Source organism: Trichechus manatus, unplaced genomic scaffold (assembly GCF_000243295.1).
Source record: "Trichechus manatus latirostris isolate Lorelei unplaced genomic scaffold, TriManLat1.0 scaffold00048, whole genome shotgun sequence".
Lineage (NCBI taxonomy): Eukaryota > Metazoa > Chordata > Mammalia > Sirenia > Trichechidae > Trichechus > Trichechus manatus.
Genome location: NW_004443984.1, coordinates 7,255,308 through 7,271,762, shown reverse-complemented (window position 1 = coordinate 7,271,762; position 16,455 = coordinate 7,255,308). Strand labels below are relative to the sequence as shown.

Below are 16,455 nucleotides of genomic sequence, written 5' to 3'. Positions count from 1 at the left end.
CTTAAAACACAGATCTAGTGGATAAAAGAGCATGAGCTTTAGGGTCAGACAGACTGGAATCAAATCTCAGTTCCTCTACTGATTTGCTATATGACATTAGGTCTGTTACTTAACCTCTCCACAATGAAGAGACTTATTTGTAAATTGAGTTCAGCTATCTTCCTGGGTTGTTAGGATTAAAAGCAATGATATGTAAAAAGTGCTTAGAAACACAGTAAGGTGCTTAATTATTAGTAGCTCTTATTAGTGTTTTTTTTTTAATAAATAATATTCTACTATAATTTGGTAGAGTATGAAAAGAGAGAGCAGGATATCATAGGGCTAGCTCTGTCATGAATTGGTAATTGAGAAAAATATGTTTTCCTGAGCCGATGGGGAGTGGATGTGGTTGGCTCACGGACCAGTTCCCTCGGGAGACTAGAAGTGCTCATGTTAAGTAACTGAGAGTTGACAGCTATACTTTCTAATGGCTGCTAAGCCCTTGGAAGGGACAATTATCTGCAGAAGTGGTTAGCTAAGTCTCAGCATCTAGTGAGGCCGTTTATTATAGAGGAAAGAGCCATGGCTTGGGAATTGGGAGACCTGGGCTTAAGTGTAGATTCTGCCCCTTATTAGCTCTGTGGCCCTTAACAAGTCATTTAACAAGGCATCTCTCAGCTTTAGTCCTCATCTGTAAAACAAGGATAAATGGGATGATGAATTGTAAATCCCAGTACCTAAGCAAGCTATTATTATCTCAGCATCATCCCTACTTGCTATCTACCACAGAGCTCACCAGACCACCTCTCAAATCCCCAAAGGGCCTGATTCAGCTCCTGAACAGTTTCAGTCCTGGAGTTCTTCAGGGCTGTTCCTGGCTGCCTGGATTTCCCAATGTCTAGAATGTACTTTAGTAAAGCCTGCAGGCCATATAAGTATGTAGTAGACTAGCCTTTGGGATGGAATAATGATGATAGTGATGATAATATTAGAAGCAACAATAAAAATACATGTGAAAGATAAGACCATGAACCCAGGGGTGTCAGATATAAAAATCTGCATTGTTTACATTACACATTGCTGCCTTTCAGGCCCTCGCTAGAAGAAAAGAGACCAAATGACAGCTGCTTTTGAACTTGAGAAATCTAGGCTTGCTAAAAGCTGCAGTCACCCGTTTCTAACCTCACCAATCCTCCTTACATTCTCAGAAGTAATTGCTAGTGGTTCTCTTTTAACTTTGCTGATTCCTTAGATACCTTACATTTTAAATCACCTTTTTGTGTATAGTGAATGCCCCCATTTCTTGTCTCTGAATGTGTGATTTTTGCTTTAATTATGTTGAGAGTGCCTGTTATTTCACCTGACTCTGGTTGTTTGTGAGATATACTAAATAGCCATGGGGTTAAAGCAGACACGGATCAAAGAGCAACTCAGCCTCTCAGGACCTCAGTTTCTTCGCTTTATAAGATTGGACTAAGGTCAGTTGGTCATGCGACAAGAGTACGTGATAGATAAAGTAATGAAGTCCTGTTCACTGAACACAGTGGATAGGGCTCTCCAATCTCTTCCAGCACTCTGGCTTTAGCAGAGCCCAGGCATCAAGACAGAAGTAAAGATTTCATTTGGGAAATGGGAGTTATCAATAACAACAATACAAAAATACCTCAGACAGCTAAGGTTGCATCAAGCCAGACCAAAAGAAAGATGTCTCAGACCATGGGGAAGATGTACCCAAAGGAGAAGTCAGAATTGTTTGGGGAACGAGAGTAAAGGACCTTGATCTAGAATTAGAATGGTTCTTCTCTCTTGAATATTGCAATACAGAATTCCAGGCAGAGGTGGGGCTAGCTTCTGTTCCACAGACCTTCAGTTATTTACTGGTTGTTGTTGTTAGGTGCCGTTGAGTCAGTTCCAACTCACAGTGACTCTATGTACAACAGAACGAAACCATCCCAGTCCTACACCATCCTCACAGTTGTTGCTGTGTTTGAGCCCATTGTTGCAACTACTGTGTCAGTCCATCTCATTGAGGGTCTTCCTCTTTTTCGTTGAACCTGTACTTTACCAAGCATGATGTCCTTCTCCAGGGACTGATCCCTCTTGGTAACATGTCCAAAGTACGTGAGAAGATGTCTTGCCATCATCCCTTCTAAGGAGCATCCCGGCTGTACTTCTTCCAGACAGATTTGTTCATTCTTCTGGCAGTCCATGGTATATTCGGTTTTCTTTGCCAACACCCTAATTCAAAGGCATCAATTCTTCTTTGGTCTTCCTTGTTCATTGTCCAGCTTTCGCATGCATTTGAGGCGACTGCAAACACCAGGCCAGGTGCACCTTAGTCCTCAAAGTGACATCTTTGCTTTTGAACGCTGAAGAGGTCTTTTGCAGCAGATTTGCCAGTGCAGTATATCACTTGTATAATCAAACGACGTATTTACTGGTAGACAATATATATAGGATGCCTGTTCTTCCTTCCCAGTGTTAGTCTTTCCCTTTAGTAGTGCACCCCACCTGTTACTGATCAGAGCAGTAAAGCTCAGTTTTAACTGTGCTGTTCCTATTTCAGAAGCTCCTCCCTCAAAGCAGGTGTAAGTTGCTCTGCTCATTTCCTAGTCTCCCTAATTTAGGCAGCTTTGTACTCTACACTTCTTTTTACAGGAGTGTTTTTAGAGACGTACCCTCACCAGCTGAGTGTCCATAATAATGATGACAGCTACTTATTGGGTGCCTTCCCAAAGCCAGGTGCTATGCCAGTGCCTATGTACATACATTATTTCCCATGTATATGCCAAATGTCCCTCTTCTGGAACTGGATTTATGTCTCTCCCCCACTGTCTGTTATACTTTACCTATTCACTGCTGCCTGTTGAAATTGTACCTAATTTGTAGTTAGCACCTCAAGCCCTTTCCCTTTCCTCGCCACTCAGCGGGGTCAATGGTTTTCTTCCCTCTCCTTCCCTTCCCCTTTTCCTGTCTCTTGTGGATGGAGTCCTTTTAAGGGTTCTGTTTTTGATTATTCCAGTGTTGGGTCAACTTTACTACAAACTCCCTGTGGATAGAATCTTATTTTATATTTCACAGGGCTTCTATATAGCATCTAGCAGTGAGCTGGGTAAAGAGTAGGCAGGTGACCCATAAGTAGTTCTTGGTTGACGTGTGTATTGCTGGTTGAAGATTTATGGGGAAATAAGTACAGTAGATTGGGAATGGCAGGTCCAGTTCCCTAAGGCCCAGAGAAGAGCCCCTTACTCTCCAGTGGTAGTAGCAAAGGCCTTTACTTGAGTCCTTGCTAGGGTCCTTGCCAGCAATTGTGGATTTCAGAACATCTATTTTATTTAATTAAGCAATGTATAGTGAGACTTTAGTGTTATTTTCCTCCCTGTTCATTAAAGGGATTCCATGTTTCCTACAAACTATGCCTTAGGTCTCAGTTTTACTTTTTTGATTTTTCTCCTGTGTGTGACTGTTGTTTCTTTGTAACTAAACAACAAAAAACACACCATTGCAGTCGAGTTGATTCCAACTCACAGTGACCCTATAGGACAGAGTAGAACTGCCCCATAGGGTTTCCAAGGAGCAGCTGGTGGATTCGAACAGCCGACCTTTTGGTTAGCAGCCGAGCTCTTAACTACTGTACCACCAAGGCTCCAATGTTTGTAACTCAAGGAATTGTCAAACTCTCAAATCCTCTTTGGAAGTAGACAGAATAAAAATTGTAATAAATAAAAAAATACATGAATGAATAAATATTCTTTGTGCTTCTTTTGGAAAGCTGGTCTAGTTTCCACTTTGTGTTGAATTCCCATTTGTGTTTTGGGTCATTATGCAGCACTTGGTTCTTTCTAAGTATCTTTATTCTGTATCAGTGTAGTCTGTTCTCGAGGCTTTAATATTGTTCCTTTGAGGAACATCCATCTTTCTGGTGCTCTTTTGTTGCTTAAACGTTCTTCCCATGGGACCTTTGACGATTTTCCCAAGCCTAGCAATTTCAGTAAGTGCTTAATAACATAATTTAGGTTGGTTCTGTACATGAATCTACAGGACTGCACTTATAGATTCCAATGTGCAGTGTTCTACTATAGTTTCTTACCTCTAAAAAGCACGTTTTCATTGCATTGCATCTAATGCTGTATTCTCTCTCCTCCATTTAACTTCTTTGCAGAGGGAGTTAGGGAGACACACAGTAAAATATAGTTTAACCTTTTAATATATTTCAGCAGCTTCCAAATTGCTAGTATAGTCCTCATGATTATCCATTAGATTTATTAAATAACAGAAAGTGGTCTACAAAGATTATATAGTTTAATTGTTTATTTACAGATAGGCACTTAAGCTATCGAGTCAGATGGCTACTTTCAAAATTGTTTAATAAGAATTATTTCACATCCTCTCTTGGTAATAACAGTAGATACAGTGCTTACTACATGCTCAGCACTGTTTTTAGCATAAACACGCACACATACACACACATGAAATCTCTTATAAGCAACATGTAGCTGTTTCTTTATTGTGTTTACTAATACATTTGGAATTTGTGTCCCTTTTTCCCTTTTCCTTCTTGCTATTGGATTAATCACATTTTCTTTATTCTCTTCTATCCCTCTTGTTTGCAAATATTTATTTAGCTCTAGTCCTTTATACCCTTAAGTGTTAACGTACATCCTACACTTAACAAAGGCATCCCTGGCGATGCAAACAGTTAACACACTCAGCTACTAATTGAGAAGTTGGAGGTCTGAGTCCATCCAGAGGTGCCTCATAAAAATGACCTGGTGATCTACTTCCAAAAAACAAACCGTTGAAAAATCAGTTTTACTCTGACACACATGGGGTTGCCATGAGTCTCAATCAACTTGACAGCAGCTAGTAGTAGTAGTAGTAAAGTTAACCATTATTTCTCTCTTCCTCTTGACCCATAGAACATCCTAACTTAATCTTCCTTCTATCATCGTCCATGTTGTTGATTTTTAATTTTAGAGAGGCAGTGGATTAGTGTTTAAGAGTATAGACCTCAGAGCCAGACTTCCTGATTTTGAACCCCAGCTCCATCACACACTAGTTGTGTGACCCAAAACACAAATGGGAATTCAACACAAAGTTATATTACCTCTCTGTGCCTCAGTTTTTTCATCTAATCCTCATAACTGAATCAATAAGCAACATCATGATAAATGGAGGAAAGATTGAAGTTGTCAAGAATTTCATTTTACTTGGAGCCACAGTCAACACCCATGGAAGCAGCGGTGAAGAAATCAGAAGACACATTGCATTGGGCAAGTCTGCTGCAAAAGACTTCTTTAAAGTGTTGAAAAGCGAAGATGTCACCTTGAAGACTAAGGTGTGCCTGACCCAAGCCATGGTGTTTTCAGTCACCTCACATGCATGTGAAAGCTGGACGATGAATAAGAAAGACTGAAGAAGAATTGATGCCTTTGAATTGTGGTGTTGGCAAAGAATATTGAATATACCCTGGACTGTCAAAAGAACAAACAAATCTGTCTTGGAAGAAGTACAGCCACAACGCTCTTTAGAAGCAAGGATGGCGAGACTACGTCTCACATACTTCGGACATATTATTAGGGATCAGTCCCTGGACGTGTTATTAGGGATCAGCCACAATGCTCTTTAGAAGCAAGGATGGCGAGACTACGTCTCACATACTTCGGACATGTTATTAGGGATCAGTGCTTGGTGTGATGGTTAAGATTGTGTGTCAACTTGGCTGGGCCATGATTCTCAGTGTTTTAATGTAATCACTCCCATGACTGAATATACTGTGAGTAGCCAGTCAGATGAAAGGGAGTCTCCTAGGAGGTGTGGCCTGCATCTGTATATAAGCAGACATTCTGGCTTTTTGCTCTCTCTGGATCCTGCGGCTACTTCCTGTCGTCTCATCTCGCGTTCTTGGGACTTGAGCCGTCAGCTTGTCTGCTGAACCTGGGATTTGTTGATCTACACAGCCTGTGAGCAGGAGCCCTGCCCTCCGACCTGCCGATCTTGGGCTTGCCAGCATCTGCAGCTGTGTGACTTGGGAGAGGCCTCTACCCTGATCCACGGACTTGGGACGTTCTAGCCTCTACAGTCACATGAGCTGTTTCCTTGATATAATCTCTCTCTATATATATATTTATACACTTCACTGGTTTTGCCTCTCTAGAGAACCCAGCCTAAGACGCTTGGTAAAGTAGAGATTCAGCAAAAAAGAGGAAGATCTTCAATGAGATGGATTGACACAGTAGCTGAAACAATGAACTCAAGTTTAACAATGATCGTGGGGATGGCGCAGAACTGGGCAGTGTTTCATTCTGTTGTATGTAGGGTCACTATGAGTCAGAACTGACTCGACGGCACCTAACAACAACAACAAAATGAGGTTGATAAGAGTACCTGCTTCATAGGGTTGTTGTAAGGATTAAATGAGTTAATGTGTGCAAAGCATTTAGAACAGTGCCTGGCACACAGTAAGCATTTAGTAAGTGTTAGCTACTGTGATTGTCATTATTCTACCTTGTTTTTAACTTCCCGTTTCCACACCCATTCTTTTAAATAGGCAATATTTTTTAGGTATATCAACACATTTAATAATTTTTTTTTATTGAGTTGTAATTGACATATATCTTAAGGTGCCAGATCTTAAGTGTTCTGTTCAAGGAGTTTTGACAAATATCTATTCTTATAAACAACATCCAAAATAAGTTATAAACATTTCTCTTCCCCTAGAAAGTTCCCTTGTATCCCTTTCCAATCAGTTCCCTACACACACACACACACACACACATACACACCACTGCCTCCACAACCACTATCTGATTTTTATCACTGCAGATTAGTTATGCCTGTATTTTTATTTTCTATAAATTGAATCATGTAGTATGTATTCTTTTGTGTCTGGCTTCTTTGACTTAAGAAATGTTTTAAAATTTGTCAATGTTGTGGCATGATCAGTAGTTCGTTCTCTTTTATAAGACACTGCCAAACAGTTCTCTCAAGTGGTTGTATCATTTTATACTTCCACCAACAATATATAAGAGTTCTAGTTACTCCACATCCTCACCAACGTTTTATGTTATCAGTCTTTTTTATTTTAATCATCCTAGTGGGAGTGATGTTTAGCAGTTTATTTGCTTGTCATTTTTTCTTATATTCTATCCTTTCTTTTTAGTAATTCTTTCAGTGACAGTCGCTGAGTCTACTGTCTTTGTGTAAAGATGATTTTATTTCAAACTCTCTCTCGAATAACAGTTTACCTGGTTATATAGAATACTTGGTTGACTGGTATTTATTTCCCTTAATATTTGAGAACCATTACCCCGTTTTCTTCTGGCATCTATTGTTATTAATAAATTTGTATCAACCCAATTGTCATTTTTGTAAGTAACATCTTTTTTCTTGGTTTGTTTAATTTTTTTTTCCTCTGTGTCAATGATATTTTGAATTTTTCATTCTAAAGTCTTGTGTGTGTCTGTCTTTAATTCTGAAAATTTCTCAGAAATTATATCTTCAAATTGTACATCATGTTCTTCATTGTCTCCATCTGGAACATCTGTTAGGTTTGTTTTCAGCCTTCTCATTCTGTCTTCCATGTCTCTTAACCTCTCTTTCATATTTTCTGTCTTTTTAACTCTTTGCTACCTTCTAAGTAATTTTCTCAGAATTCTCTTCCTAGTGATTAATTTTCTCGGTAGCTATGTCTTATCTGTGTAATTCATCAGTGGGCGAATTTTAGTGACTTAATTTTTTATTCCCAGAAGTTTTTTTTTTAGCTTTTTTTTCACATCTGCATATTCTTCTACATGTTGTCCTATTCTTTCATTATGACTTCTCTTCATTTTGCCTTTTTGTTATAGTGAAACAATTAATTTAGACTATTTTTATGGTTTTCATTTTTAGGGGAATACTATTTCTCCTGTTTCCTACATTTCTTCATGGACTTTTTTTTGCACTTTTTGAGGGTATGGGGTGCCTCCTCATTTTGTGGCACTCTAGCATTTATCCATCTGGGCAAGGCCCCTCTTATTTTATTTTACTTTCCTCCCTGATTGCCAAACCCTACTCTCATTTTCCCCCTCCAGTAGGCACCTACTCTAATATATTTGATAAAACATCTTTGGTGATTAGCCTTATCCAGTATATAGTATTGTTTTGATTATGTGTTTTTAAGGTAGCCAAATAACATTATGCTCTAGATCTCATTCTTTTTCTTAGTTTTTCACTCAGCACTGAATATTTAAGATCTATCCATGTTGCTGTCCATATAGCCAGTTGTTCCTTCTTTCTGATGCACTGTTTCCATAGAATACATCCTGCACATTTAGTTATACATTCTTTTAGTGAAGGACATCTAAATTACCTCTCATCTCCCTGCTACCACAAGCAGTGTCCCAATGATCTTTCTAGCATGTTTCCTTATGGACTTACGTGAGAATTTTTTTCTGGGATATGTACCCAGGAGTATGATTCCTGGGTCACAAGAGTATATACATGGATAATTTTACTAAATATTACCAGATTTCTTTTCCATAACAGCTAGATCAATTTGTATTCCCACCAGTGTTGCCCTGGGTTAAAATTCAGATTCTGCCATGTGTTACTTTGGGACTTTGGAAAATTTACTTAACTTCTCTGGGCCTTACTCTCCCCATCAGTAAAAAAAAAAATAACAGTGTCTGCCTTATCAGGTTTTTAAGCGGATAACATGAGTTAATATACGTAAAGCATATAGAACGCTTGAACATAATAAGCATCAAATAAATGTTAGCTATGATTACTACTATTAAAATAACAAATACTATTACTACTTGTTAGCCAATTAAGCTTCCCCTTCTCTGAATTGCCTAGTTATATCATTTGCCCACTTTTTCTTGGATTTCAGTTTTTTTTTTCTTAAGATTTGCAGAAGTTTCATATATATTCTAGATATTACTTCCTTGTTGCCTTTAAAATTTGTAGGTGTCCCCTTCCAGTTCTGCCACTTTTCTGTTAATCATGTTTGTAGAATTCTTTGGTGGAAACCTTTAATATTGATGACTAATTAATCTTTGGGTTTTTTTTTCTTTTTTTTTGCTTTTGGGACATTGTTTAAGAAGTCTTTACCTACCCCAACTACAAAGATACCCTCTGACATTTTCTACTTTCAGCCTTTATAGTTTTACCTTTCACATTCTGGTCTTCCTTGTACGGTTTGTAATAGTGAACTTCTTTTCTGTACGTTTTTTCCCCCTGTGAGAGTCCCTGTGCCTTGGGTTATGAATGTATTCCAATAGAATGGTTTCAGGATTATTCTGCTGTGTGCCAGAGACCAATTTTTATGTTAATTTCTCAGCTTAGGGTTCCTATGTGATACAGAGTGTAAATTTGGATCCTACACCTCTGTATGGCATAGGCTATGTTCTAAATTTCTTGTGGGTGCCTTTTCTCCTTCTACTCAAGGCCTGGATAATTAACAACTTTTATTGCTGCTTCCCTGAGCCAGTGAGCAGAGATTTTTTAGACTTCTTATCAAGGAGGGATAGGCTTGTGAGGCTCTGGGCTTATACAAGGATGTCAGTGCCAATGCCCCTACCTTCTGCCTGCTTGAGCTGGATTTCCGGTCTCTAAGTGAGCATTAATGCTTCCTTCTCCAAGCCCGGGGCTTATATAGGGAGTTTGAAACCCTTACTGACCACCCTGATCTAAGCTCAAACTCACTGTTCTATCTTTGGTTTTGATGTCTCTTTTATTTCAGGTGCCTGGGAATTTTCCTTTTTTTCTTTTTCTTTTTTTTTTTTAGCTTGACTACGTATTTTAAAAGCATTTTTGTTATGTTTTATCCAGCATTTCTGGGTTTGTAGTAGGAGAAGAGGCCTATTTACATCATTTTAGTGTGCCATTTTGCCAAAAATCTGTTCTTTACTTAGTATTTCTGTTAATCTCAGTAAAATTTTAATTTTCAACATTGCCAGCTTACATTCATTATGTAGTGCTTGACCGCCCTTGAGTGTTTTCTGGCTTAACTATCCCCATTCTCCTTTTTTTTTGTTCAAACTTTTAGCCATGTTTTTAATATTTCTCTGTATTGGTAAGCCACAGAATTCTGTTCAGTTTTTTTTTTTAAACTTGACCAATTGCTTATTCTGCTAAATTTACTCTGTTATTTTCTCTTCTAGTTTAGTTGTTAACAAAGATACAAAATATTTCTGGTCCTGTGATTAATACGCAAACTATCTCCTTCTGTATCATTGGGGGGTCTTATTTTTTAATCTGATGACAGATGTGGATACCCTCTAGAAAAATGACCATAAAATAACCTTTTAAGTAAGTTTTAATTTGCCTGAAATACCGTCCCTTTCACTTGTTTCTTGTTAATAAGAATGTTTAAAAAGATCTTATGTATGTCCAGACATGCTTTTTGATTTATGTAATCCAAAGGCCTATCATCACTCTTGTCTTAGGAAAAAATAATCACATTACATTGATATAATTTGTCCTTTTAAAAAAAACCACATCAGTGCCTGTTTTGTAGTTTACCTTTGTGTGTTATCTGCAAATTGAATTCTTGTTCTGATATTTTCACAGATATTAAAATAAGTTAATTTTTAAATTTCCAGTTGTCCCCTTTCTAAAAAGAGCTCCTGCTTTTGCCCGTTTTAAATCTTATGACTTCTTTTTTTTTTTTCCTGTTTTTCACAAGTACCAGGAGATAGAATTCCAATCCTTCCTCCCGCTGTTACTACTGTTAACAGCAAGTCACCTACCTCCTAGGTCTCAGTTTCTTTGTCTGTTAAAGAAAAAAAACTTGTGTGCAATTTTATAATGGCTGAAATATTAAAACAGAAACTATACTCAAACAGCAGGGCTAGATGTTTTCAAAGACCCCCTTTGAGGAAGCTGAGAAAATTATATGAATTCATGAATGCCCCACAATGTTCAGTGCTGTGACATAGGTGGACATAGGTGGGCTTTGGGATGGTTAGAACTGAAAAATTTACATTCATTTTTTTACATTCTTTTTTTATTTGCCCATTCCAAACGTTCAAAAATATAAAGAAATAGTGGGTAGGGGGACCATCGGTAATTCTGCAAACAAAGCCAATCACTGTTATTATTTTGACATATGTCTTTCCATTCTCAATGTAATTTTTTTCCTTACACAAGGGAGATTGTACAATTTTGTTATCATTGTAACATCCTCAAATCCAACACTGAACTAGTTGTCTCCTTCCCTAAACTATCTTTTCTTGTTTTATCTGGATCAGGTGGTGGCACCATCATCTACTCACTCACCAAATCAGGAACCTGGGAGTTAACGCTCCTTCCCTCACCTCCATTCAGATCCTAAATCATGGCAGTTATACTTTCTAAATATCTTTGGCTTTCTCCTCCTCTCTCTTCTATTCCCTCATTGGTTTTTCTCCTGAATTCCTGCAGTAATGGAGTCTGTTTCCGGCATTATCCCTCTCAAATACTGTACACATATCATTTAGGTGATATATTTAAAATGTGTATCTGACCACATGACTCTTCAAGCCCTTCAGTGGCTCGTCATTGCCTTTAGGTTAAAATCCAAGCTCCTAAGCACAGTCTGTATATCCCTCTGTGGCCAGGACCCTGCCTCCCTCTGCAGACTCATCTCTTGACACTCCTGTCCCCTGCTTTATGTTGCAGTATCACTGAACTCCTCATAACTTGCTTCCTCACCCTCCTCCCTTTTACTACGTGATGGTTTCTTAACTGTGCTCACGCAAGCTTCCCTGCTTGGAATGCTTTCTTTTCCCCCTCTTTTTACCTCATCAGTGCCTACTTAACGTTTTAAGACACAGGTCAATCTCCTCAAATCTTGACTCTAACTCCTGGACTCCTGTATCCCTCAAATTGGATATTTGTGTGCAAATCTCTGTTATTACATTTTCCTCTGTCAATTTATTCTTCCCACCAACAAACCAACAATATTGTGTCAGGTAGAATTTTAAGCCCAGCAGATGATAAATCAAAGTTCCTACCCTCATGAAGCTTACATTCTAGTGAAAGGAGATAGGTAATAAGCAAATAAAAATACAGTATGTCAGTAGGTGGTTAGTACTGTGGTGAAAAATAAAGCAGAGTAAGGAGGGTGTGGGACATCCTGAGGTTGCTGTTTAAAGAACATGGTCAGGGAAGCCGTGATTGCTAACGTGGCTTCTGAGCAGGGAAGTTGTGTAAGTGAGAGAGCGAGCTGTGCAGAGAGGTCAGGAAACACTGAGACAGAAGCATGCTTACTATGTTCTAGGAACAGCAAGGAAGGCAGTGTGCTTAGGGCAGACTGGGTAAGGGAGAGAGTGGGACAAGATGGATCAAAGAGCCAATGACAAGTGAGATCATGAAGGGCTTTGTGTAGGGTATTATAGGACTTTGGCTTTTACTCTGAAATGAAAGCCGTTGAACACTTGTACAAAGAAGTGGCTTATGTGCTGAAAAGATCACTCTGACTAGAGTTGTCATAAGGATTAAATGAGATCATATAGAGCATTAGGCATACTTCTGTTCATATAGCTAAGCACATGATAATTATTATAATTATCATTAATTTAGTATACCTGGCATGGTGTCCCATCCTATTGAGCAACACTTGTTGAATGAATGAGTGATTACCTGTTTGTTTGCTTAGCATTTCATCCAGAGTGTTCACTGTGTGCTCTTGAAGTATTAACAAGGTATCTTCTAAACTTTTCTAGGCTGATTCCCACAAGGTGGACTCTAGAGGAAGAGAAGTCCTAAGGACAGAGTGGATGCGATGGAGCTCCCCAACTACAGCCGGCAGCTGCTGCAGCAGCTCTACACACTGTGCAAGGAGCAGCAGTTCTGTGACTGCACCATCTCCATTGGCTCCATTTACTTCAGGGCTCACAAGCTGGTCCTGGCCGCTGCCAGCCTCCTGTTCAAAACCCTGCTGGACAACACAGACACCATCTCCATTGATGCCTCTGTGGTGAGCCCCGAGGAGTTTGCCCTCTTGTTAGAAATGATGTACACAGGCAAACTACCTGTGGGCAAGCACAACTTCTCCAAAATCATCTCTTTAGCCGACAGCCTACAGATGTTTGATGTGGCTGTTAGCTGTAAAAATCTTCTGACCAGCCTCGTAAACTGCTCCGTTCAGGGTCAGGTGGTGAGAGATGTCTCTGTGCCATCCCCAGAGTCATTCAGGAAGGAACCTGAGAAGCCTCAAGTAGAAATCCTTTCCTCTGAGGGTGCTGGAGAGCCCCGTGTTCTCCCTGAGGGTTCTGCCCCTCCAGGGGGCCCCGTGAAAGCCGAGACAGAGGAGGCAGCCCAGATGGCTGCACAAGAGCTGCATGTGGAGCCTCCCACTGCCCAGGAGGTGCCAAGGAGCACAGAAGCGCCTGCAGAGACTCCCAGTGCAGCGGAGGTTTGCTCCCCTTCCCCTGTGGTACAAACCTTTAGTGAGGCCACAGAGGCAAGCCCAGAACCAGGTAATGTCCATTCAGTAGTTGTTTTGTAACCCATTTTTCCCTTGTCAATGAGTAAATTTAGTGATCTTTATGAACTTTTTGGTTTCATAGATAAATTTACTAAAGACCACTGTTAGCTAGGAGATCAAAATCCAATGGAGTACTCTTACTGGGCCAGTCTTCTTTTAAAAGTGTCTGTGTTTTTGAGTGTTGGAAGTCTGAAGATGAATTACAGAGTAGAAGAGCAGTACTAAGATAATGATGTACCATTTCTGGTAATTATCCATTATATTAACCAGGCTGAGCATAAGATGAAGTTGAGAGAGACGTTGTGTGTTACATGCTAGATGACAGTTAAATGCAGCAGGTGACCTGAAGGTTTTCCACAGACAGCTTAAACTTTTATTTAATCACTTCAAGTAATGAATGGCTGATCTTTTTTTTTTTTTTTTTAACATTTAGAGTATGAGAGGAAACACTACCGGCTGGATTTTCTTTTGGAAAATGAAAGTATCTTCTCAGACGCACTCTCCAGTACCCAGGATGTTTTAAAAAGACTAGAGGAATGTTCAGAAATTAAAGGTCCACAGAAGGTGGTAGGTACTTGTTTCTTTGTTTGTTTGCTAGTTGAGTGTTCTCAGGATAACATATCAACTTTCCATATAGGGCAGAAATCTGAAAATACAAATACCTTAGGGTTTCAGTTTTTTCAAACTTTAATTTTATTCTTTTTAGCATTTATTCCCCTAAAGGCCAGCCTGAAAAAAGTACTGGGCAAGATACTTTCAAAATGAAGTTATGTTTTGATCACCAGGTAAATCCCAGCTTACTACCAGTTTTGATCCAGGATACTTAATAATGGTCCATTTCATTCCTTCCTGATTAATCAAGGATAAGACAAGGCAGAAGTTAGTCATGAGTAACCTCAAGTCAGCGATTTAAACAATGAAAACAAAAAAAAAAGAACAATGAGTACTCAAAACTGGTACAAAAAGGATTTAATATGTTTATATTTAGTAAATTGCATCCAGTTTTGAGGAATACAATGATCATTTGCAGATATAAAAACAATAATAGTGAATGTTTATTAAACACTTACTTTGCTAAGCATGGTAACTATGCTATGTCATTTAATCCTCACAGAAATCCTCAAGGTGGGTACTATTTTTTAGTCCCATTTTATGGATGAAAAACTGTTTCAAAGAGGTAATGTAACTTGGCCAAGGTGGCAGAGCTGATAAGACTCCAAGCTGGAATTCAAACGTGTGCATTCTGACTTCAGAGGTGTTCTCTGACACACTGAGTTCTACTGCCGCTAACAGGGTAAAAATGATACATGTGTGTATAAAAGTTTAGGAATTGCCTGACAGAAAACTGCCAAATGGGTATCCTTGTCTACTTCCTAGCTGACCTTTTCTTTTTTTCAGTATCTCATTGAGACACATCCCCACCTGTGTGCTCCCTCACTACCTGACCCTGCAGGGTTAGACTTCAGAACTCCCCTTGTCTTCTGCTTCCTTCCAGCCATCCTTCCCCATTCTGAGAGGCTGCTGGCAGAGGGAGAGGCACTGCTCCCACTGGCTTGCTCATTTCATTGATGGGATAAATGAATAATTTCTTTTATAAGGATCAGCGCAAGGCTGGTTCCTATGAGGCAGAGGTTAAAGATGTCCTAAATGTCCAACTTTTCCAAACTGCTGAACCACTCGATCATCTCTAACATCAACTACCCCGCTCCCCTCAGTACTCTTCCTCCCATCTTTGGGTTCCATAATTCCCTGCAACTTCTCACAGAACTGAAAAACCATGTAAAAGAAATGACTCATTCGGTTGTGGAGGCTGGCAAGTCCCAAATCCGTGGGTCAGGCATCAGCTTCTCCTGACCCATGTGGCTACACGGGCTGATGAACTCAAACCAGCAGTTCAAACCATAGGCTGGGGGCTCACAAGACTTCAGAAGCTGGCGAATCAGGTCAGAAGATGGAGGCTGGCCCACGGGGCTGTGGAGGCTGGTGAATCTCAGAATCGGCAGATCAGACAGCAGGCCTTTGGCTCAAGTCCCAAGAATCGGACGCCATTGACCACAAACCGGACGTGGGATCCAGGTGCAGAGAGAGAGCCCCACCAGGTGGTCCACCCGTATACCTTAGATGCAGGCCACACCCGAGGAAAGGCATAACTTGAGTAAGGGTGGGACTTGAATCACGCCTTCCTGCAAGGCTGCCACCCAGGACACACCCTACACCAATCCTGCCTCATCAACATGTAGAGGTCAGGATCCACAACACAAAATGGAGGACAACCATATAATTTTGGGAATCATGGCCTAGCCAAGTTGATACATAACCTCAACCATCACAGGTTTCAGTGCAAGCCCATTTCCGTCGAGTTGATTCTGACTCAGTAGCAACCCTATAAGACAGAGTAGAACTGCCCCATAGGGTTTGCACAGCCTGTGCCACCAGGGCTTCTCCATATACCTTATTTGCATAGTCCCACTCAGTCATTGTGTGTGAGTCACAAAGACCATGACTAGAAGGACCATATTAAGTAATTCATTACCCTGCATAGGGTAGGGTAGGGAGGTCTTACCATATTGCTGAGGCAATTTAATGTCTGTTAGTTACTCTTAATCCGAACAGTAGATGCCTACTATTTAAACGTTTACCTGATTCATATAAAGTTGCTTTTTTAAAAACAAAGTCAGTGTTTAGTATTTATTTTAACTGTGGTTAATCCACAGTTGGCTGTAAATTGTTTTCTTGGGAGATAAACTATTTACAAGGTTGGTCTAAACCGGATAACTCTCTTAGGGAGGCTTCAGATTGTAAATCCTTGGCACTTTTTGTACCGATTGTGCTGAAGGACATTATGGTTTTATATTCCTCCATTTGAATGTTTCCTTTCCTAACTGTTCAATCCACTGTTTTTGTTATTCGTTTGTTACCTTGATAGCTTACAGACACGCCTCTTCATTTTCTCTTTTAAGACTTCCCCACTTAACTGTGGTTATGGAGGAACAATAGCATTCCTTATATCAGCAGTACTCCAA

At 39.7% G+C, this 16,455-nt stretch overlaps 1 protein-coding gene across 1 annotated transcript in view; it reads left to right on the top strand.

Annotated features, from left to right (window-relative positions):
• Positions 1–16,455, top strand: part of ZBTB40 (zinc finger and BTB domain containing 40) — an 89,862-nt gene that overhangs the window by 27,208 nt on the left and 46,199 nt on the right. Inside the window, exons 2-3 of the mRNA XM_004377147.2 lie at positions 12,669–13,424; positions 13,866–13,999. Of these exons, the coding sequence (XP_004377204.1) occupies positions 12,728–13,424; positions 13,866–13,999 (831 nt within the window). The 5' untranslated portion in view covers positions 12,669–12,727. The remainder of the gene's footprint in view (positions 1–12,668; positions 13,425–13,865; positions 14,000–16,455) is intronic.